Below are 22,561 nucleotides of genomic sequence, written 5' to 3'. Positions count from 1 at the left end.
CTACACAGGGGGCTTAAAGTGTTGTCCCATATTAACCTGTGTAGTCTACACTGAGGGCTTCAAGTGTTGTCCCATATTAGGCTGTGTAGTCTACACAGGTGGCTTCAAGTGTTGTCCCATATTAACCTGTGTAGTCTACACAGAGGGCTTCAAGTGTTGTCCCATATTTGCCTGTGTAGTCTACACAGGGGGCTTCAAGTGTTGTCCCATATTTGCCTGTGTAGTCTACACAGCCTAATAAGCATGACACTTTCCACTTTATGGAATGTTTTGAGGTCTATTTGAAACTAAAATGAAGTGTAGACAGAAAGTGTCCTCCATAATTAGCAGGTGCACTTTAACCAGGCTAATCTGGACTATACCTTCTGCACATGCATTAAGCTTGGTTTCCCATAACAAGGGACAATTCAGGTTATCTAAATAGCTCTCCAAATATATGTCTGCATGGTTTTAAAACCTGTGTGATCCCTTCAGACATCAGTTCTATGTCTACTTACACGTCTGTGAGCTTATTAGTGTATATCCTGACATCTTGCATGTATCCACTGAACTGCTGTGAGCCTGGGTATATGGCCCCTACAGTCAGGCTGCCCCTGGAGTCAATCAGGACCTGAGACTGGGGCAGGGTTCTGTAACAACATTCATACATATAAGCCATGCACTGGGGAAACGGGTTTAACAAATGTGCATGAAGAGTATTCCCAAATCTGTGCAGTTTAAATGAAGTTGCTTCCTCCAAAAAATCCAGTTTATGCTAAAAGTGTTGTCCCTCATAATGCTATTTGGACTGCACAGGATAATCTGGGACGACAATTTACGCACATGCATTTAGCCCAGTTTTCCGAGCGCGAGTCTAAATAATTTCAAGGCTCATATACGGAATAGTTTTTTGCAACAACAATCATATGCATAGGGAACAAGATCACAAAAGGTACTTTGTGCTGCTAAAAATGAGTTTGGTTAAATCATGGCTTGGTACGTAATTTTCTTAATCTATGGAATTTCTGAGTCTTACATGATTGTGAAGTTAATGTTCATACAGTTAAACTTTTAATTGGCAAAAAAAAACAGTTATATTCCTTTGAAAACATTTTATTTTTATTAAGTCTACCATTGTGTAAGAAATAAGGAGCAGAGCTCATCAGCAAGATATTTCATTACAGATTGTGTGGCTAATACACAGATCACAAGTTTATTTCGCAACAAAAGTTTCAATCGCATCTAGCATTAGACTTTTTTTCAATTGCAGATCATTTAATTTAGTGCTGCGTTTTTAGCCATATTTAATATATTAAGGTTATCAAAAATGAGTCCTTAGGAAAAACACAAGATCAGTCACTGACTTACCTTGTCCCTACAAATACTGTGTCCACATAGAAATATATGACTCCCTTGTCTAACGATACCACGAGATGATGCCACAGTGTGTCTTCAATGTTGCGCTGGTACGTCACGGTCTCAATTACATTCTCCTGCAGGAATCAAGAAGCCATAACTGACCAGGCAAACTTTAAATGATGTACACTTATCCACATTCTTAATGCATATATATATATAAATCAGAATTTTCGTTTTGTTATTTATTTAATACAATCAGCCTTAAGTTCCAGCTATAATTATCTGAGTTTAACATGTATGTGTTCATGCAATAATTATATGAGAAAACCAGGCTTAATCCTTATGTGTAAAGTGTCATCCAAGGATGTCTCTTCTAAATGTTAATCTAGACTAGGTGGAAAGTGTCATCCCTGATAAGCCTGAGCAGACTGCACAGGCTAATCTGGGATAACACTCTATGCACATGCATTAGGCATTATTTTCTAATAGACAGGCTCATATAAAATTTCATGTTTCCAATTACCATTGCAATCTGGTGCATGTTACTGTTAGTTGAGTGTCTTCTTAAGCAAACTGTGTTCAATTTGTAAAACGGAACAACACAAACACACACACAACATTTAATTTAATACATTTAAACCATTTACATAAATGCATTTAAACCATTCATAAGTTACTACTGGCAAGTAGTGTCATCCTGTGACAAGCAAGTGATATCTGACTGTCACAAGTAAGTAATATTTGACTTGCACAAACAAGTGACACCTGTCTGGGTCAAGCAAGTGCTTTTTGACTGGAACAAGCAATTGAAATATGCCTGTGGCAAGCAAGTGATACTCAGTACATGTATTTGACTGGCACAATCAAGTGCAATATGCAGTCGACAAGCAATTGATATTTGACTGGCACAAGCAAGTGACATCTGTCTGTAACAAGAAAGTGGCATTTGGCTGGCAAAAGCAAGTGACATTTGTATGTGACAAGCAAGTAATATTTGACTGACACAAGCAAGGGACATATGTCTGTGACAAGCAAGTGATATTTGACTGGAACAAGCAAGTGATATCTGTCTGTGACAAGCAAGAGATATTTGACTGGCACAAGCAAGTGACATCTGTCTGTAACAAGACAGCGACATTTGACTGGAACAAGCACGTGACATCTGTCTGTGACAAGCAAGTGATATTTGACTGTCACAAGCAAGTGATATATGTCTGTGACAAGCATGTGATATTTGACTGTCACAAGCAAGTGACATATGTCTGTGACAATCAAGTGATATTTGACTGGCACAAGCAAGTGACATCTGTCTGTGACAAGCAAGTGATATTCACTGCGGAAATCAACAGCCTGCTTGCAAGTAAATTAGCTGTGACACAGAAATGATACAGTGTTGTTAATGATAAAACATCTCAACATATAAGTTACCAGTACCCAAACTCCCTGTAAAGAAAACAAAAAAACACATTTGTAACAGTGTTTCAGCACAATTAAATTGTAAATAGACGTTAACACACATAAAGCATTATCAATATGCTTGTTGACCATTAAGTGTCAACACTTATAATTAAAACAATTAACATAAATGTATTTAGTCATAAAATATTCTTTCTTTAAGGTAAACAATTTGATCTATGAAGACAAGTGTGAGTTGACTGTAATTTTTTTTAAAGGAAATGTTTTATCATTCAATTGCAGTGAGGAAGCGCCAAATCTAGATTGATACATGAATATATGAGTGTGTGCGAAATCCCCATCACATGGCTAAATGGATGATCACGAGATGTATGTAGGTGCCTAATTATTAACCCTTTGCATGCTGGGTAATTTGTCGTCTGCTAAAATGTCGTCTGCTGAATTTCTAAAATTAGCATTTCTTCAAAAAAAAAAAAATACTATCAGAATAGCAAACCGTTTGGATCCAGATGAGTTGCCACGTTCTGTGGCGTCTTATCTGGATCCAAACTGTTTGCAAAGGCCTTTAAAATTCGGTTCCAGCACTGAAAGAGTTAACAAAAAGAATTAAAATATTGTGATCCAATAAAAATGAAATAAATAGCATCAGCTTAACACCCAGCAAATATAGCAATGTAAGCAGATATATGTGATAAACATTTCAAACATCTTTTTCTTTATTTATTTAAATCTGCATTATGAAAACGTGTATCATACTATTCTATTTGGCCACAATAAAGCCATGGCTTTCTGAGAAATAATACTAAAATCTAAAACTTGTAAATTTAAGTTCTTAATTGTTTCACCTGCAAACAACTTTTATTTTAGTTTAGTTAAAAAAGTTTTATTTCCGAGGTATAATTTTACAGAAACTACAGTACACTTGATAAAATACAACAAGGGAGGGAACAAGGGATGAACTAAAATATAAGTTCTAATATCCTTACTGCTGTTTTGCTAGCACATGACTTATTATTAACTTCACGTTGCAATGTCAAGAAATTACTTTATATAAATATAAACTATATATTAGTTTATGGATTGTCATGAATTTCATTTAAAAACAAGACATGTGATATTAGTAGCTTGGATGCTGTTTTACTGTCAAATTTGACAATGTATCTCCAGGTATGACCTTCACCTTAGAGGAAGGGAAGTGGGTGTTGCATGCATTACCTGCTTTTATGATGTCGGATTGATGATAACATTTTTTTAGCATTATTTTAAATTCAATCAACATATGGCAGAATTATGGCTGAGACAGGAATTTTTGGACGGACGTTTGGACAGACATACAGAGGGACAGTGTGATAACCTCTTTCTTTGAAGGTGGGCATACAAAACAATTGAAATAGAAATAATTTAGAGTGATAGATGTAATTCTTGTCTAGTCTGAAACAAAACTTACATTTGAGCCAGTGACAGAGTATCCGAACACAATCTGTGTCTGTAAGCTGTTGGTGATCAGTTTCAGGGAATAGAAATGTCTAGACCCATTGTCATTGGTTTTTGCCATTACGTAACCGTTGGTGTTGGAGAACGGCTGTATCCATGACGATATAGAGAAGCCGTCAGAGATATCAGAAGCCGTAGGGTGGTACATTTGAGGTACAGACACGTAAGAAGCTGAAAATGGAGACATCAATTTATAACTCTTCATAGACATGTTTATAAAACAGCCATTCCAAAGTGTTGTATTTTGTACTTGGTTTGTAATGTCATGTTCAGATGCTATATTTCACTTAAATTTTAATGATATCATAGTCAAAAGATTACCCAACTGTATGTTTAGATCAAACTATATACAATATTCCAAAATATTTTTCCAGTGTTCAACCTATCATCCCCTAGCATATGATTTGCAGATTGTTCATAGCTGTTCAAATTACATTATTTAATTATTTCTGATACATATGTAGGTGTTTTGTTTTACAAATCTGTACAATTATGAAGGCAAAGTTATGCAAATGGGAAAATATAATTAACACTCATATACCAGAATTTCCTGTAAAAGAGACCACATTGGTTCCTGTTCCCAGACGCTTCTTACTGGGAACCAGCATAAATGAGGATGGAATGGTTCCCAGGAACAAGAGGTCATATACTGGGGGCAGGGTACCAGAGACCTTGTCTGAGTACACCTCCCATAATACCTGAAAGAAAACATTTGGGTGTGTAAGTCATAATGTAAAAATTAAAACTAAAACATTGTGATTTATAACAAATGTAGCTATAAATTGTCACTTGCAATACAATGCATCATTTTACTTTCTGTTTGCTGTTGTTTTTTCTCTCTTTACTTTATTTGCAAATACAAAAGTGTTAAGTTTCTGCTGTTCACGTCGTATGATTTTATGTTATAAAATATTTAAAGAATTATCATCTTTTGTGAACTATTTTATGATTTAATTTAAGCATGCTGGTACAACCTGAAATCAACCAGCAGACAAATATAGATTGGTCAGATTTTTTTTGGTCCAAGGTATTGAAAAGATTACACAAGCAAGTGCTATTATTAAGCAACGTAAATACATGGCAAGCCAACAGACAGCTATATCCACTTGTAGTCGGCCACCTTGACTTTTAGTCAGCCTGATTGTCTAATGACTTTTGCACATTGTCACAAGGAGATATTGAGCAACAAGGAGATATTGAGCCACAAGGAGATATTGAGCAACAAGAAGATATTGAGCCACAAGGAGCCACACGGAGATATTGAGCCACAAGGAGATGTTGAGCCACAAGGAGATACTAGTATTGAGCCACAATGGAGGCACACATTTTTACCTTAAAGGATGACCTCGCCATAAATACCTTTTTGCCTATTATCATAATGGCCTTCACATTTTAGCCAAGTTTCATGCAAATCCTTTGATCCGTATGGAGCTTATACAGAGGACACACAAATAATTGACTCATGTCTTCTGCACATTCTCTAAATGCCATTATCATTTGAGACAATTTTCAGGAAAATCTTTCAAAGCTGTCAAAGGGTAAAGGCATGGCAGGACTCAGTGCATATTTATTACCTGATGTCTTATATAAATGATAATTAATTATTTTTTGTTATTTCCTCATCGAAAAAGAAATTTGCAATGTTTTAAACTGTTACCGGTGAATATCGAACTGTTGACCGGTCAACAGTTTGAACTGTTGCCCGCTGGAATAATGACGTCATTTCGTCGAAAAAATGACGTCATTTTACAGTTAAACAGTCAAAATTATTTATTTTATCGATTACTGTTGTGTGTAAATAAAAATTTAGTTTGCTGTTATTTCTATGTTGGAAATTTGATCAGGTAATAAAACACTTATTTCATGGATGCTTGGTGAACAGTCAAAACTGTTGTCCCTCGGTATCAGGGCTGACATTTGGAACTGTTGCCCTCGGCCTATCGGCCTCGGGCAACAGTACCAAAGTGATCCCTGATACCTTGGGAAACAGTTTTGACTGTTCACCGCGCATCCATGAAATAAGTGTATACTGTAATCCTCCCCCTCCTTTCAGCAAGGTATCAATAAACCCACAGCATCAAGTCAGCTTAGTGTACATTAAAGTATATAGTCCATTTGAACAGAGTGTTCCAACATAAACATAATCAAATTTATTTATTTCAAACAGAAAAATTTGTGGTAAAATATTTTCAGTGGAAAGGGGTTAGATATTTTTGTTGATTTTTAAGAGACACTTGTTCTTGGAAAAGTGGGCTTAATATATGTTCATGAAGTGTCATACCAGACAAACCTGTGCAGCCAATATATGTTCATGAAGTGTCATACCAGACAAACCTGTGCAGCTAATATATGTTCATGAAGTGTCATACCAGACAAACCTGTGCAGCCAATACAAGCTAATATATGTTCATGAAGTGTCATACCAGACTAACCTGTGCAGCCAATACAAGCTAATATATGTTCATGAAGTGTCATACCAGACTAACCTGTGCAGCCAATACAAGCTAATATATGTGCATGAAGTGTCATACCAGACTACCCTGTGCAGCCAATACAAGCTAATATATGTGCATGAAGTGTCATACCAGACTACCCTGTGCAGCCAATACAAGCTAATATATGTTCATGAAGTGTCATACCAGACAAACCTGTGCAGCCAATACAAGCTAATATATGTGCATGAAGTGTCATACCAGACTACCCTGTGCAGCCAATACAAGCTAATATATGTGCATGAAGTGTCATACCAGACAAACCTGTGCAGCCAATACAAGCTAATATATGTGCATGAAGTGTCATACCAGACTACCCTGTGCAGCCAATACAAGCTAATATATGTTCATGAAGTGTCATACCAGACAAACCTGTGCAGCCAATACAAGCTAATATATGTGCATGAAGTGTCATACCAGACTACCCTGTGCAGCCAATACAAGCTAATATATGTTCATGAAGTGTCATACCAGACTACCCTGTGCAGCCAATACAAGCTAATATATGTTCATGAAGTGTCATACCAGACTACCCTGTGCAGCCAATACAAGCTAATATATGTTCATGAAGTGTCATACCAGACTAACCTGTGCAGCCAATACAAGCTAATCAGGGATGACACTCAACTTCATGAAGTGTCATACCAGACTAACCTGTGCAGCCAATACAAGCTAATCAGGGATGACACTCAACTTCATGAAGTGTCATACCAGACAAACCTGTGCAGCCAATACAAGCTAATCAGGGATGACACTCAACTGGATTTTCTCTAAGAAAAGACTACTTTGAATGAAAAATACCTTATACTGGAAAGTGTTGTCACTGATTAGCATGTGATAACTGCACAGGCTAATCTGAGATAACACTATGCACATGCATCAAGCCCAGTTTTCCCAGACAAAGGCTGATATGAATCAACATTAGACAGCAACCTCGACAGTTCCAAAGGTCCCCATGCGTCTCTCCACGCGCAGGCTGGCCTGTGTGGAAGAAGCCATTCCCGGGTAAAAGTCCTCTGCAATCGTGCGTTCCTTTGACTCCAAAGGAAATCCAAATCTCCCATTGGGGTCGTTGCTGGCCAGTATGGTCACCATGGCACTGTTGTCAAGATCAGATATCCGGAAGAGGACTTTGTCTGTGCGACCATCGAAAACTGGAGAAAGAATATGTGTTTATTGTTGGTATGAGGATCTAACAATTTATAGTAGATCATATAATCATAATTTAAATTAAACTGATACACATGAAAAAAGTATGTAACTATGAAAAAAAAACATGCAATGAGAATTTTAAGAAAGCATTACCGGTTGTTTTTATTGTGTAGTTGTTCATCGATTTTTAAAAACATTATTTTTTTCTTTCTAAACAAGATTTTTCCAGTTTGGCAAAATAAACATGTAAAAAAAATTGGCACAGAATAAAAACAAAATGAAAACTTTGTATTCAACAAAGAAAAATGTTTCAAATATGTTTTTTTAATAGATTATGATCAATCCAAAGGTGAAAAATAATAAAGCGTTTGTAAATTATTTTCATCCAGAATTCGGAAAATATGTCAATAACAATCTTAGCATATAAAGTACGGTGTCAATATCAAAAGACTTCATAGTCCAGCAGTAGTACATTAAATGTAACTTTCAGAGGTCCTGAACTAAAATAACCAAATACCAAGGAAGGCAATATTTCTCATTCATCTTTTTTTTATTGCTCTTAAAACTATGCTACCCATGTTCCTTATCATAATGACGCTTCCTCTATTGAAAGCATAATTAACCCTTTCCGTGCGGGAACCAAATTTTGAAGGCCTTTGCAAACAGTTTGGAACCAGATGAGACGCCACAGAATGTGGCGTCTCATCAGGATTCAAACTGTTTGCTATTCTGATAATATTCTTTGAAAAAATCGGAGAAAATGCTAATTTTAGAAATTGAGCAGACAACATTTTAGCAGACAACAAATTTCCCAGCATGCAAAGGGTTAAGCTCATTCTGATTATTTGATAGCGCAATAGTAAAACGTCGGCGATTTTCAGTCTAATTTGATCCAGTTATTTTTGGCTTGAGATATTTTTTTCTTCATTTTGGAATTTAAATGGGCGCGCTCTTTTCATGACAAAATATGGTATGCAAGACTATTCCAAATATTATAAATTTGAATGTAAATGCAAATAAGAACATTTAACCAAATAGAAAATCTGTGCATTAGTCCCTTTCAGACAAACAACTTTGATATATTAAGTTGTTGCATCAACTTTTCACAAATGAATTATTTAATTACTGTGCCATTCTTTTACGTATAACATTCAACCCAAAAATTACTAATTACCTCTAAGACTGGATATCTTGATAGTGTATATTTCCTCATTTTCTGGCTCGTTATCCACTCTCGGAGTTATCTGCATGTACTGGGTAGCCTCCCCTTTCTGAAATCGCACGCTGAGATTCTGTGCCGTCATAAAATCCCCGCCATTTAAAGCCTTTGCATTAGTTGGCACAGCAAATATCTCAAAGAAAACATCGACACCGCCGAACACACCTCCACTGCGGGAGATTCTGGAATCAAAGCAAAACAAATTATCTTGGAGTCTTCATTCAATCATATAATATGCAATTATCTTTTACTACTAGATGATTCATTATTTTTATCTAATTGGCTTTATAGTTAAATAACCTACTGATATCCATTTATCTCATATACAACAGTAAAAGGTCTGCCTTGTGGTAAAGTGGAGGCAATGAAAATTGCAGAATATGACAAAAAGCTGCTTAATGGCCTTATAGACCCATTCATTTTGTCACAATATTTAAAGTAACAAGTTATGGCGCCGTCTGGTCAGGAGCTGCGCTGTTCATTATGAAGACACACAAGATTTCACGGTCTCATTAGCCAGGGTATTCCCTGCAAAGACTGCCCAACTGGGAAGGCTTGTCTTGAGCTACGCTGGCCGTATATGGCATAAGACCCGTTTTCGCATGAAGCGGCTCATTTAAAGAAAATCTTGGCTAATAAGAAACAAATGACCCAGGTCTGAGGATTATTTTTTTTTGCATTCGTGTATATGTGGGACTGTGGTAGGATTCCAGTCTAAGAATCAGAAGGCCCCTGGTTCAAATTCCGCTCAACCCGTGGAATTTTTCTCAGCAAAAAATAAATCGCACGATTATCAGTGAAATTTCTAGCTTTTTACATTTTTAGCACAATTCAATTTTGGCATGTTTTTGTGCTGTGAAAAGAAACAGGAGTTGCCACCTATCCCCTCTATCGGATACAACGAAAATGCACCAAACTCATATGGAAGGGTAGTTGTCATTGAATCTGAAAACAGGATAAATATTTTTACCAGATCTTACTGTTTATAATAGCCATGTTCGGGGAAACTGGGCTAAATGCATGTTAGTATTTCACATATTTTGTTATACTTTATGAAAATTACAAATGCTATATTATTTTTCAGATGATTAACAATAAAAATTATCAAAATTAACACTTAGAAAAATGTTGGTTCATTTAATGAACAATTATTTTTCTTAGTATTTAATTTGATCAATAATATCATGCCAGATTTAATACAAGACAACACTTTCACTTTGTCTGATTTTTTTTAACCCTTTCAGTGCGGGAATAGAATTTTAAAGGCCTTTGCAAACAGTTTAGATCCAGATGAGACGCCACAGAACGAGGCCTCTCATCAGGATCCAAACTGTTTGCTATTCTGATAGTATTCTTTGAAAAAAAAATAGAAGAAAATGCTAATTTTAGAAATTCAGCAGAAGACATTTTAGCAGACGACAAATTTCCCAGCATGCAAAGGGTTAAAGGAGGTCTCATCTCTAAGAAAATCCAATGTAGGCAGACAGCACATGCTAATCTTGGACGACACTTTATGTGCATGCATTAAGCCCAGTTTTCCCACGGCAAGGCTCCTATTCTCACCCATAACTGACTGTGCTGCCCTCATCCACCTGCTGTGAGAACGGGGCTATGAAATGGAAGGTTCCATAGGCCTCATCATTGTCAAGTATCGTCATGTTCACCTGGTTTGGACCCTGGAATACTGCATCCCCTAGAAGTCACACACAAAAAACTGAAAGATTACAATGAACTGCAACAGCTTGTTGTTATTGTTTTTTTGTTTTATTAGGATGTTTTGCTGTATTCAGTCAAACTTAACCTACAACACCTTTCCTTGGTAACCTGGTTTACCAATAAACAGTGCACATATTAATGCCGGCCACTGCCAACTGCCGCATTTCATGTCACTAGTGGAAAAAGTTAGCCTTGCTAGCTTGAAATACACATACATGTGCCACGCTTTTGGAAAATTGGGCTTTATGCACATGCGTAAAGTATCATCCACAGTAAGCCTGTGCAGTCCTTAAAGGCTAATCAGGGAGGACACTTTCTGACTAGACTGCATTTTTTGTTTAGAAAAGACTTCCATTAAACAAAGCATTCCATACCAGTAGGAAGTCATTAAACAAAGCATTCCATACCAGTAGGAAGTCATTAAACAAAGCATTCCATACAAGTAGGAAGTCATTAAACAAAGCATTCCATACCAGTAGGAAGTCATTAAACAAAGCATTCCATACCAGTAGGAAGTCATTAAACAAAGCATTCCATACCAGTAGGAAGTCATTAAACAAAGCATTCCATACCAGTAGGGAGTCATTAAACAAAGAATTCCATACCAGTAGGAAGTCATTAAACAAAGAATTCCATACCAGTAGGAAGTCATTAAACAAAGAATTCCATACCAGTAGGAAGTCATTAAACAAAGAATTCCATACCAGTAGGAAGTCATTAAACAAAGAATTCCATACCAGTAGGAAGTCATTAAACAAAGAATTCCATACCAGTAGGAAGTCATTAAACAAAAATTCCATCCCAGTAGGAAGTCATTAAACAAAGAATTCCATACCAGTAGGAAGTATCGCCCATGATTAGCCTTGGACAGCATTTTATGCATGTGCATTAAGCCATGTTTTTCCAAAGCCGGCTCAAATGCATGACAAGTGTACATTTATGATGATAAAAATTGCATGCTTTAATTGTAAATACCAGTCCTTAAAATATTAAAATGTCTTAATTTAGCAGATTGACAACATACGAGCATGTTAATATAACAGAAATAACATGACAGAAACCATTAAAGAACAGTTACTGCAGTACTAAACTGCGGAATTAGAACACATGTTAAAATAAGCACAAATTTTGGTTCTTTTACAAAATCGTTATATCATTACTAGAATAGCATCTGGATTAATCCTTTCCCACACAGAAGCAAAGTGGAAATAATAGCTGTAACTTGCAGGCTGTTCAGGTGTTATACTGTTTGCTGCCCAACAGCATCAAAGGGTTGGAAATGCAGCTTTTAAAACTTGATTCTATTAAGAAAGGTCTTTCATCTAATTTGATTTTTCTAAGCGACTATGATTGCGTCAAAATGTGTATATGAGTGATCAAAGGTTAACAGTAACATCCTACCGATGATTTCATAGACCTGCAGAAAGAATGTCTCCGGACCCTCAGGGGTCGTGTCGTCTAACACACGGACTGTAACAGACTTCTGTGCTTCACCTGGGCTAAATGTCACCTGGAAAGAAGTTGGGTTGAACAAATTACATTTGACTTTAAAAGTGTTCAAGACTGTTAAGTGTTTAATATAATAATGCGCATCACAATAAAAAACATTCTTAGTATATGTACTAAAATTTTCCAACATAAGCTGACAAAATATTCTTGCTGTGGCATAGTGGAGATTGTGTCCACCTAACGAACGGGAGATCACAAGTTTGATTCCCAATGATGTAGCTTTTTAAGATCTCCCTAAGAGACGCCAAGTACTGGTTCTAGTCCCAGGCAACGGACTCGAAAGCATTTCAAATAAGCCTTAGTCTTTCAATGAAATCATAAAAACATGCCAGCAGTATTTCTGCCCCCGCACACTGACCTGTCCCGCTGTGATGTTAGAGTAGTCTCCCTGCACGGAGCTTGCAGTGCCATCTAGTGTCTGGTATTTCAGCGTGACAGCGGTGTTGAGAGCCCCCTCTCGTTGTATCACAACTGACGTCTCGGAAGGCTCCTCCACACGCAGGGCTAGCGCTGTAGGTATAACATGCTAATATGACCCGCTTTGTGGAAAGCTGGGCTTAATACACGTAAAGAGTTGTCACAGACTGCAAAGGCTAATCAGAGATGCAAACTTTCAGCTAAAATAATATTTTTCATTTAAAGTAAGTCTCTTCCAATGGAAAATCAAGTCTAAGCAGAAAATTTATGCACATGCATCAAGCCAAGTTTTCCCATTAAAATGGCTGATTTAAATCTGCCGTTAGACTTGAAAACTTCATTTAGTCACCACAGTGATGATATTTAAAATATCCAAATTCTTAACTTCTTTTTTTCTAAATTCTATGAAAGACTCGGCTATTATGACACAGATGGCAAATTCTTTCATGTAACAAAATAATGTAGATATGGCATGCATTTAGTAACATAAGTTAAAGAACCAGTTTTTTTTTTTGCTACATTAATAGAAAACATTTTCTTTTCTTATTTAACAAAGATTTAAACATATCAGGGATGAAGTTTTAAAAATAAACAAACAACTCACTTTCAAATATGATCGGGAAGTCATTGGCCGTGATCAAGACTGTACACTTGGCATTCTGTCCCAACACTGCCCCGCCTTGGGGAGCACTCAAGGTCAAGGTGAAATTCTCAGCTGACTCAGTGATCTAAAGTATAGTTTCATACAAGTATTGGAAAGACTTGCTGACAAAATAATAAAAAGGAATTAAACATTTAAACAGATTGCCATGTAAAATATAATACCAGTACCACAAAACGCAACAAATTTCCTGATTGGAAATCGGTAACATAAGATGCAACAATGAGAGACCATTACCTCATCGGGTACTGATTCAAGGGTGATATAGGCTATGTCCTGGTCAGAGGTGAAGGTCACAAAGCCTGATGAAGGTCGAAGGTCAATGTCGTCTCCAGGTGAGAGGGACCAGGTCACCTGAATACCCCCAAACATCCCCATGCTCCTCTGGACTGGAATGGTGGCTACTTCCTTCACTGCTCCTTTACTCTCGTCTGCGTTAATGTAATAAATATTTGGCTAATAAGAGGGTGATTGACTTAATTTGTTTGAAAAGCTTGTAAACTTATGGATTTTATTGTTGTGTTTTGATCCTTACCATCATCATGATTATAATCATCATCATTAGAAGCAGAAGCAGTAGTAGCAAAAAAAAACAGCAGCAGCTCCATAATCATTATCATCATCACATAACAATTATCAATACTAACAATAAAATAATAATTATCATCATCAACAAACTTTTGATTTAATCCTTACTTTGATCATCCAATTTCTATTCACACTCCTCTCCTCAAAACAACAACAGCATTTTCAGTAATAATAATTTAATAAACTTAAAACCATTTCAGCCCATGAAGTAATGACACAGCCTGCAATATGACACTTACTAAGGTAGACAACTGGCTTTGGCAACTGCAGCACTCCATTTGGATTGTCGTTCTTGGGGACCTGCAGTTCTATACTGGACCGCTGACCAATCACTGCATTACTGGCTCCGTAACTTTGGATGCGTAGAGTGAAGACTTCCTCCAGCTGAAACGTATTTCAAATATGACTTCTCTGTAAATAGGTGAAAACAAAATAAATCCATGTAAAATAAAATTTTGTATCATTAATATATTACTGTATCATTGATATTACTGTATATTTAATTAAACAATTTTTTTCCCAACTGTGTGTTTTAACTTTATTACAGAATATTAATCCAAATATTTGAGATTATAAAATATCTCCCATACAGTAACAAACATTATTTCCTTTAATTTTCAAGAAAAAGAAAAACAACATACATCGTTACTCTTTTACTGATATTTGAAGCTTGTTCTTGGAAAACTGGGCGTAATGCATGCAGTAAACTGTCTTCCAAATTAAGCCTATTCTGCACAGGCAAATCTGGAATGATACTTTCTCTTTTTTAGTACTTTTCATTGAAAAGTAAGTCTCCTAGTAAGAAAAATCCAGTAAAGTAAAAACTGTCTTCACTGAAAGGCCTGTACACACAGGCTTAGTAGGGATGACACTTTCTTCCATTCATAAAGCCCAGTTTTCCCATGAACTGTTCATACCTCCGGGATTCCATCAGCCATGGCCGCTACAGAGAACCTTCGAACTTTGACCCCTGCTGGGAAGGTCAGCACGTTGGTGGCCCCAAAGAAATCCTGGTCTCCGTTGATGATGATGTACTGTATTGATTGCTCAAGAAGGTCCCCAAAGTCCCGAACCACTGTGAACTCCTTCGGGGTGGCTCCCTCCTATGGAATGGAAAAGGTGACTGACTTTGGTTTTAGCTATTATTATTCTCAAAGCTTAAATGAGCTGGGATAAAAGACCCATTGAGATCCCTTGAAATCTTATTTCTGGCTCAAACCAGCACTTAGTATCATTTATATGCAACCACAGAGGAAAAACGGGGTTAATTGCATTTGCTTAAAGTGTAATCCAGGATTAGCATGTGAACTGTGTGTAGTCTGATAAAAGATCTGAAAAAAGATCTGAAAAAAAGATCTGAAAAAAGATCATAACAGCGGGAAGTATTGTCCCTGATTAGCCTGTGAAGAAGCATTAAGCCCAGTTTTTCCAGAACGCTGCACACTTAAAAAACATGACTATATCAAACAGTTTGCAAAGAGGGTAATAGTTATACATCAAATTCATCAAGTCTCATCAAAGATTGTTTGCCAAATTATTAGTTATGATGCAATGTGTGACAAAGTATAATTGCTGCACATTAACCTCCATGCAAAGCTAACTAAATTATTGTTGTCACTTCAATCCAATATTTTGTTGATCCTTTATTATCTATATACATATGTTTGTTGCAAGCTATTCATTCATAACTTAAATCTATATTTAAATTGATAAAGTGTTACGATGTTGTTTGCATATTGATCATAAAGTTTAAATTAATTGTGTTGTAAACTGCACTCTTAGTGTAAAATCAAACCAACTGCAATAGAATAAGTGAGGGGCTCGCTGGCTTCAAACTGGAACACTCCACCAGGATTGTCGTTCTGACCAATCACAACAGACTTGCGTGTGAAGCCGGCTCTCAGTCGCTGAGTCCCTGCCGGGTCAACTGAGTTCAATGTCAAGGTCATCTCTTCGTTAAGTTCAGGAATATCATCCGGCAGAATCATTAGGACGATGTAAGTCACTGATGAACCTGTTATACAAGACATTAATTGCTCAGGAAATAACTGGAACTGCATTCGAAGTGAAACATGTTGTACCATTGTAAGAAAACCAAACAATATGACAATAGCTTCTTGTATACAAGTATGTATATGCTTTCATCTTCTGGTGTTCAAAAGGCAATATGAGCCTTGTTCTGAGAAAACTGGGCTTAATGCATATGCTTTAAGTGTTTTCTCATATTAGCCTGTGCAGTCCACACAGGTAAATCAGGAAAAACGTTTTACCCTTTTGCGGAATTTTTTGTTTATGTATGAACTCTCTTATAAATGAAAATCCAGTCTTGGTGGAGAGTGTTGTCTCCTATTAACCTGTGCCAACCACACAGGCTTTTGAGGAATGATACTTTACGCACATGCATTAAGCCCAGTTTTCCCATAACAAAGCTCATATCATATATATTCATTAATCAGCTATCTGTTTTTGCATTTTTATAGGTTTGAACTTTTTCATACAAAACTGATAATATGGTTGAAATTTTATACAAAAAACAAAGCACACAGTTCCACACAGAATTACAGATGCCTCTCTTTTTCCATTTCATACCTTTGATCGGTCAGAAAATTTTCTGACTGCTTAAATAATATTATTTAATATTTTTTTCCCACAATAAAATCACATACCAGACTCCATGACAACAGATCCAGACATTGCTCTAACATCCCCACTAGTGACTGAGGCAGCGTTAGTTCCGTTTCCCTGTAAGGTCCAGCCTATGACAGCCTGGCCACTGGTTCCCTCTCGAGATAGGGGGACCCTGACCTCTAGAGGAGAGGCATCCGGTTCCACAACCTGACACATGGTAATCAGTATGTGACTGGCACTCTGGGAAAATGCATGTGTAAAATGTCGTAGATTAGCCTGCGCAGTCCGGAGAGGCTAATATAAGATGACATTATCTGCGTAAACAGAATGTTTTGCTAATAAGCTACTTCCCTTAAACAAAAAAATACAATAAAGCATAAAGTGATGTCTCTGATCAGCCTGTGTGGACTGCTCAGGCTTATCTGGGACAACACTTTACACACATTTATTAAGGCTGGTTTTCTCAGAGACAATCTCAATACAGATTTCACAAAATATTTTTCGAAATATCCTCTGATTTTGAGTATTTATTTTACTTTAAGACAAATTGAAATATAGCTACAATTTCTAGAAATTGTTTTGTTACTGAAAGATTTTCAATTTTTATATAGTATTGTATTGTGGGTGGACTGAAGCCAGAGTGCCCAAAAGAAAACCCACCTTTCTTGTATGGTGACCACAAACTAAACATACATTCTCCCAGGTCGCCTAGGTGAGAAGCACTTATACCAACCACTGCCTCTATCGGACAGCCCCAAAACATAACATCATCCCATAAAATAATGAATGTTCTTATATACTTACAGACAGCTTATCAAGGTTCTGGAACCCGATTTCCCCGTTTGCCTCTGCAGGGGTCACTGTTACCCTGGCAACTGTGCGGGCCCCTAGGGAGGGGCTGTTGAAGGCACCTATTAGGGGCTCTAGAAAAGATCATTTTACTGTAATATATTTCTCTTTCTCATATTTTCAACATTCCGTAAAAGTTAAAACTTCTATGGAGGTAGAACTGTCTGCTGTTGAAATTATGCAATGTTTGGTTTAAAGGAAGTCTAAACAAAATTTAATTATAGGCAAAAAGTGTTGTCCCTGATTAGCCTGCTTGGACTTTGTAGGCTTATCAGGAAATCAACTTTATGCAAATGCATTGAACCGACTTTTCCCAGTGAAGCAGTTCTCACCTGTAACAAGTGTCACACTTCTCACCTGTAACGTTTAAAACCTGTTACAAGTCTAAAAATTTCTCATCTGTAACAAGTCTCACATTTCTCACCTGTAACAAGTATTACTCATCTCACCTGTAACAAGTCTCACACTTCTTACATGTAACAAGTATCACACTTCTCACCTGTAACAAGTCTCACACTTCTCATTCGTAACAAGTCTCACACTTCTCACATGAAACAAGTCTCACACTTCTCACATGCAACAAGTCTCACACTTCTCACATGTAACAAGTCTCACACTTCTCACATGTAACAAGTCCCACACTTCTCACATGTTACAACTCTCACACTTCTCACCTTTGACAAGGCTAACATTTCTCACATTTCTCACCTGTAACAAGTATCACTCATTTCATCTGTGACAAGTCTCACACTTCTCACATGTAACAAGTCACATATTTCTCACCTGTAACAAGTCTCACATTTCTCATTTGTAACAAGTCTCACATGTCTCACCTGTAACAAGTTTCACACTCCTCAGTGTAGCAGTGAATACCCCTCCCACTTGCAGGAATGCCTCATACTTCACATGGACATGCTCTGTACGCTCCACCTCCCCTGACATCATCACAACGGCCAGCTCAGAGCTCTCAAGGATGTCTGTAAGATCAGCATCAACATGGAGAAGTTGTTGATAAAAAACTGAACATTTTCCAAAACATACAACCCATGTCCAATTTTCGGTTTTTAGAGTTGTTCAGTTCATTTCTTCTATTATATAAAATGAACTTTGCCTCAAAAATGCAAACTTATAGAATTGTTTGAGCAGATAATATAACAATACAAAATTGTGCTGTTTTACATAAATCTTAAATAATCTGTCAAAGCTAGCCAACTGATCCAGCCCACTCTGACATCTTAAGGGCCGATCCCTACCTGCACTGGAGCTGTCTGATGGCTTGTACACGAGGGAGATGTTCAAGTGAAGATCACCATTGTTGGACCCCGCCCTGGCTATCACAAGCTGCAGCATCCGCGGTAACGCATTCTAGAAATATCAGGACAAAAAAGTGTGTTACAAAATTTCATGAAATTTCTTCTTGATAACTGATAAATAAAGGGTTACGTCCAATCATCAGTGTAAACTGTACATAACTGTACTAATGCAATGGGCAATAAAATGGATTGTTAATCAAAGTACTCCATGTTTGAGACTCTCAAACAAGAGAAAAATGACAATTATAGAAAATAACAAGACTGTGACGTACTGGAACATGCCACTGCACTACCTTTATATAGTTCAGCAGCAACACTATAACATACTCAAACTTGTCTCCATAATAATTTTTCTTTTGACGCAATTAAGCTAAACATAATAAGCTTCAAACAAACATACATGTACTGACCACTACAAGTTTCTGTTTGGCATCCGCAGCAAACTCCACAATTCCGTACACGTTGTCACTATCCTGGATGAGTATAAACCCCTCAGATATGCCCTCCACTTTGGCGCTACCAGACACAGGGGCCAGCAGTCGCAGTTTGAATCTCTCAGTGGGTTCTGGCGCTGAGTCCTGTGTGACCTTGACCACTATCTGCTTCTCGCGCTCGCCTTCAGCAAAGGTAACTGTGCCAGACACAGGCGTCAAGTCTTCACCCACCTGAGATAAAACACAACATGATACAGACGCTTTGTTATAAGGAAAATAAAATATGTAAATGGGCTACACCCTTGGGAGATGGGGCTTACTGCATTTGCGTGAAGTTTTGTCCCACATTATCCTGTGCAGTATGCACAGGCCAATCAGGGATAACACTTTCTGCTTTTATGGAATTTTCCATTTAAATTAAGTCTCTTCTAAATGAAAATCAAGTCTATGCGGATAGTGTCATCCCAATGAGCCTGTGTGGACTGCACAGGCTAATCTAGGACAATACTTTATGCACATGCCATACATTCAGACACTTTTGTTATCAGGTAGTGGCCTCTCATGGGATTGCACACTTTGCAACTGTCGCCAACATGTAAAGAGTATCAGATAGCACTTAATGTGGAAGCATTAGTTTGGACAGATTATCCAATAATTTGAGTTAAAACTATTACATAAATATAGAATAGGTAATACTATTAAAAACAAGAAGATTTAAGATTAGAAAATATGTCAGCTTTGACACATTCAGAAATTTGACTTACGTCATTTTGCGCTAACAAAGTTAAGCTGTATTAACATGAGCCTGGCTTTGGGAGAACCAGGCTTAATGCATGTGTGGAATTAGTGTGCCAGCTTAGCCTCAGCACAGGCTAGTCGGGAACGACACTTTATGTCTAAACTGGACTTTTGCTAGGAACTTTTTTTAAGCTAAAATGACCATAAAAGTGAATAGTGTGGACTGCACAGGCTTATCTAAGACAACATTTTACACACATTCATAAAGCCCAGTTTTCCCAGACTGCAACTCAATTATTAAAAGAACCAAGTTGTGTGACCCACCAGACCAGATCCAGTGTCATTACGCACAATCTCCCAGTTGACGCTGACAGTTCCAAATGACCCAGCCGACCTCACCACAGTAAACACCGTGTCCACATCTTTGTCCTCATTCAGCTGACTGACAGGGGCAGACACCATATCAGGTGACCTCAGGCTCAGAATGCCAGCTGGGTTGTCGTTGGAGGTGATGAGGATGCTGGTTTTGTTGGGGGCCACCAGAACTACATCACCAGTTGGCGAGGACAAAATCATCTGGAACAGAAATTTATACAGTCTGGTCAGGAGCTACCCTATCCCGTATAAAGTCATGCAAGGTTTTGTGATTTCATTACAGGCTGGGGTAGCTCCAGACTAGACAGTGCCAATGCGCAGGCTGGTCTGGAGCTATGATGGCCACATATGACATACATTATTTTTGCATGACATTGCTCTAGTAATGTATTGAAGATTTAAAGAGTCTAAAAAAACATGGTCACTTTGTTATGATGTTGGTATTTTGCATTGATTCAGTGAAGCATGAAATAAAATGACACATAATTTCTCTAGGCTGCTATAAAATTCACTTGTCAGACATGACTTTTAAAGTAACCATGCATCCGTATATACCATGACATACATTTACAATTAGAAAATTATGGGTTAATAACAGTGTGTGATTTTCCATGACAAATCAAAGCATTAAATCAACTGATGTAATAGAAGTAATAAAACAATGAAATGCAATTATTTGTCACTGTAAATATATCATGGAAAGAGTTGGGAAAATCAAAATAAAAGCTATGTTCTAGTAATAGTATATGCTACACAAATAACAAATTGTACTTTAGATTTTGAAAATCTAAATAAAGCTTAATTTTATTTGTAATATTAAAGTGAAATTCGGTAGCGGACCATTTAAGTACCAGTTGATTTATGCAATAAACATCCATATGAACAAGGTAGATCCATGTAGTTGGATATTTTTGCACCCAGGGTCAAATATTTGTAAAGAGAAGACAATGTTAAAATAAAAAACAAACAAAGCAATATTGCACTTTATGTTTAAGCTGAGTAAGCCATCTGAAATACCTGCAAGACCTCCTCCATTTCAGGCTCGCTGTCGTCAATGATTTCCAGGTTAATGCTTGCTGAAGTCTGGCCCACTCCAAAGGTAACTTGACCGCTGTTCTGATCACCAGGCCCGCGGTAGTCTTTAACACTCTGAGCACTGCCCGCTATCAGGAGGTAGCTTACTGTGGCCACACTCTCAGTGGACCCTACCTTGGTTACTCCGTCCACATCTAGACCTCTTGTGACTGTGACACTGTTAATCCGAGTTATGGGGTTCTCATCAAACCTAAATTCAGCCTGCCATGAGAAAAAATAATATGCAAAATAATCTTTTTATATTAAAATATGAATCAAATTATGCTACTTTTATTAGTTTTGTCAACTAAATTTATGGAATAAGCACATACAACTTATTCATATTGCATGTATTTTATATTTCATGCAAGCGGGATTTTGGCCAATAACTACATATACATATATATTAATTAATTGTTTAATCATGTTGATCCAACTGCACAAAACTTATAAAAAATTATATCATTGTATAAACATACTAGTATTTGCTCATATAACGCCTTAAGTGTGCATTCTTATGAGATATGCTCTGGGAAAACTGGGCTTAATGTATGATCATCAAGTGTTGTCCGAGGTAAGCCTTTGCAGGGACAACACTTTCCGCAAGGACTGGAATTTCTTTTAGAAGATACTTCATTTTCTGTGTGGACTGCACAGGCTAATCTGGGGCGACACTTTACATACAGGCATTAAGCCCTGTTATCCCAGAGACTGGCTCATATAATACTACCTTACAACTTAACAACTGCTCATTTAAATGTGACAGGTCCTACCTGCTGGAATCTCAAAGGTGCATCGTTGGCCCGAATGGTAATTGTGAAATTGTTGTTGACTACCCTTGCCCCTTGGGTTGCACCTGTAAGGGCCAGCTGAAAATACTCATCATTTTCTGGTATCTGAAATGTCATATGTTAAAATATAAGTTGCATAACACATTATATCACATTCAATACTAAGGTTCAACTAATACAGCTGGATAGGTAGATAAACTAAATTTTGACATTTATTTACATTTTATTTATTTATTTTTTGAAGCCTTCAAACGGGAATTTGAGGCATTCATTTGGAAAATTTAAAACTTTTTTATATTGGAAATTTCTGCCACAAATTTAATATAAAAAAACTGTCATTAGCAATAATTATATCAA

General features: G+C 37.1%; 1 protein-coding gene across 1 annotated transcript in view; it reads right to left on the bottom strand.

The window, feature by feature from the left end:
* LOC127854560 (adhesion G-protein coupled receptor V1-like) overlaps positions 1-22,561 on the bottom strand; it is a 148,356-nt gene that overhangs the window by 123,641 nt on the left and 2,154 nt on the right. The window contains exons 4-25 of the mRNA XM_052389623.1: positions 22,187-22,309; positions 21,357-21,635; positions 20,289-20,540; positions 19,203-19,457; positions 18,733-18,844; positions 18,313-18,456; positions 17,435-17,553; positions 16,669-16,837; positions 15,802-16,016; positions 14,920-15,105; positions 14,242-14,386; positions 13,652-13,845; positions 13,358-13,481; positions 12,695-12,846; positions 12,229-12,337; positions 10,675-10,804; positions 9,067-9,293; positions 7,674-7,894; positions 4,790-4,946; positions 4,202-4,419; positions 1,348-1,472; positions 498-629 (exon numbers count right to left, since the gene is read on the bottom strand). Coding sequence (XP_052245583.1) covers positions 498-629; positions 1,348-1,472; positions 4,202-4,419; positions 4,790-4,946; positions 7,674-7,894; positions 9,067-9,293; positions 10,675-10,804; positions 12,229-12,337; positions 12,695-12,846; positions 13,358-13,481; positions 13,652-13,845; positions 14,242-14,386; positions 14,920-15,105; positions 15,802-16,016; positions 16,669-16,837; positions 17,435-17,553; positions 18,313-18,456; positions 18,733-18,844; positions 19,203-19,457; positions 20,289-20,540; positions 21,357-21,635; positions 22,187-22,309 — 3,788 coding nt within the window. The remainder of the gene's footprint in view (positions 1-497; positions 630-1,347; positions 1,473-4,201; positions 4,420-4,789; positions 4,947-7,673; positions 7,895-9,066; positions 9,294-10,674; positions 10,805-12,228; positions 12,338-12,694; positions 12,847-13,357; positions 13,482-13,651; positions 13,846-14,241; positions 14,387-14,919; positions 15,106-15,801; positions 16,017-16,668; positions 16,838-17,434; positions 17,554-18,312; positions 18,457-18,732; positions 18,845-19,202; positions 19,458-20,288; positions 20,541-21,356; positions 21,636-22,186; positions 22,310-22,561) is intronic.

Source organism: Dreissena polymorpha, chromosome 13 (assembly GCF_020536995.1).
Source record: "Dreissena polymorpha isolate Duluth1 chromosome 13, UMN_Dpol_1.0, whole genome shotgun sequence".
In the NCBI taxonomy this organism is placed as follows: Eukaryota; Metazoa; Mollusca; class Bivalvia; order Myida; family Dreissenidae; genus Dreissena; species Dreissena polymorpha.
Note: the sequence above shows the minus strand (reverse complement) of the source record. Positions and strands in the feature narration are given on the sequence as shown.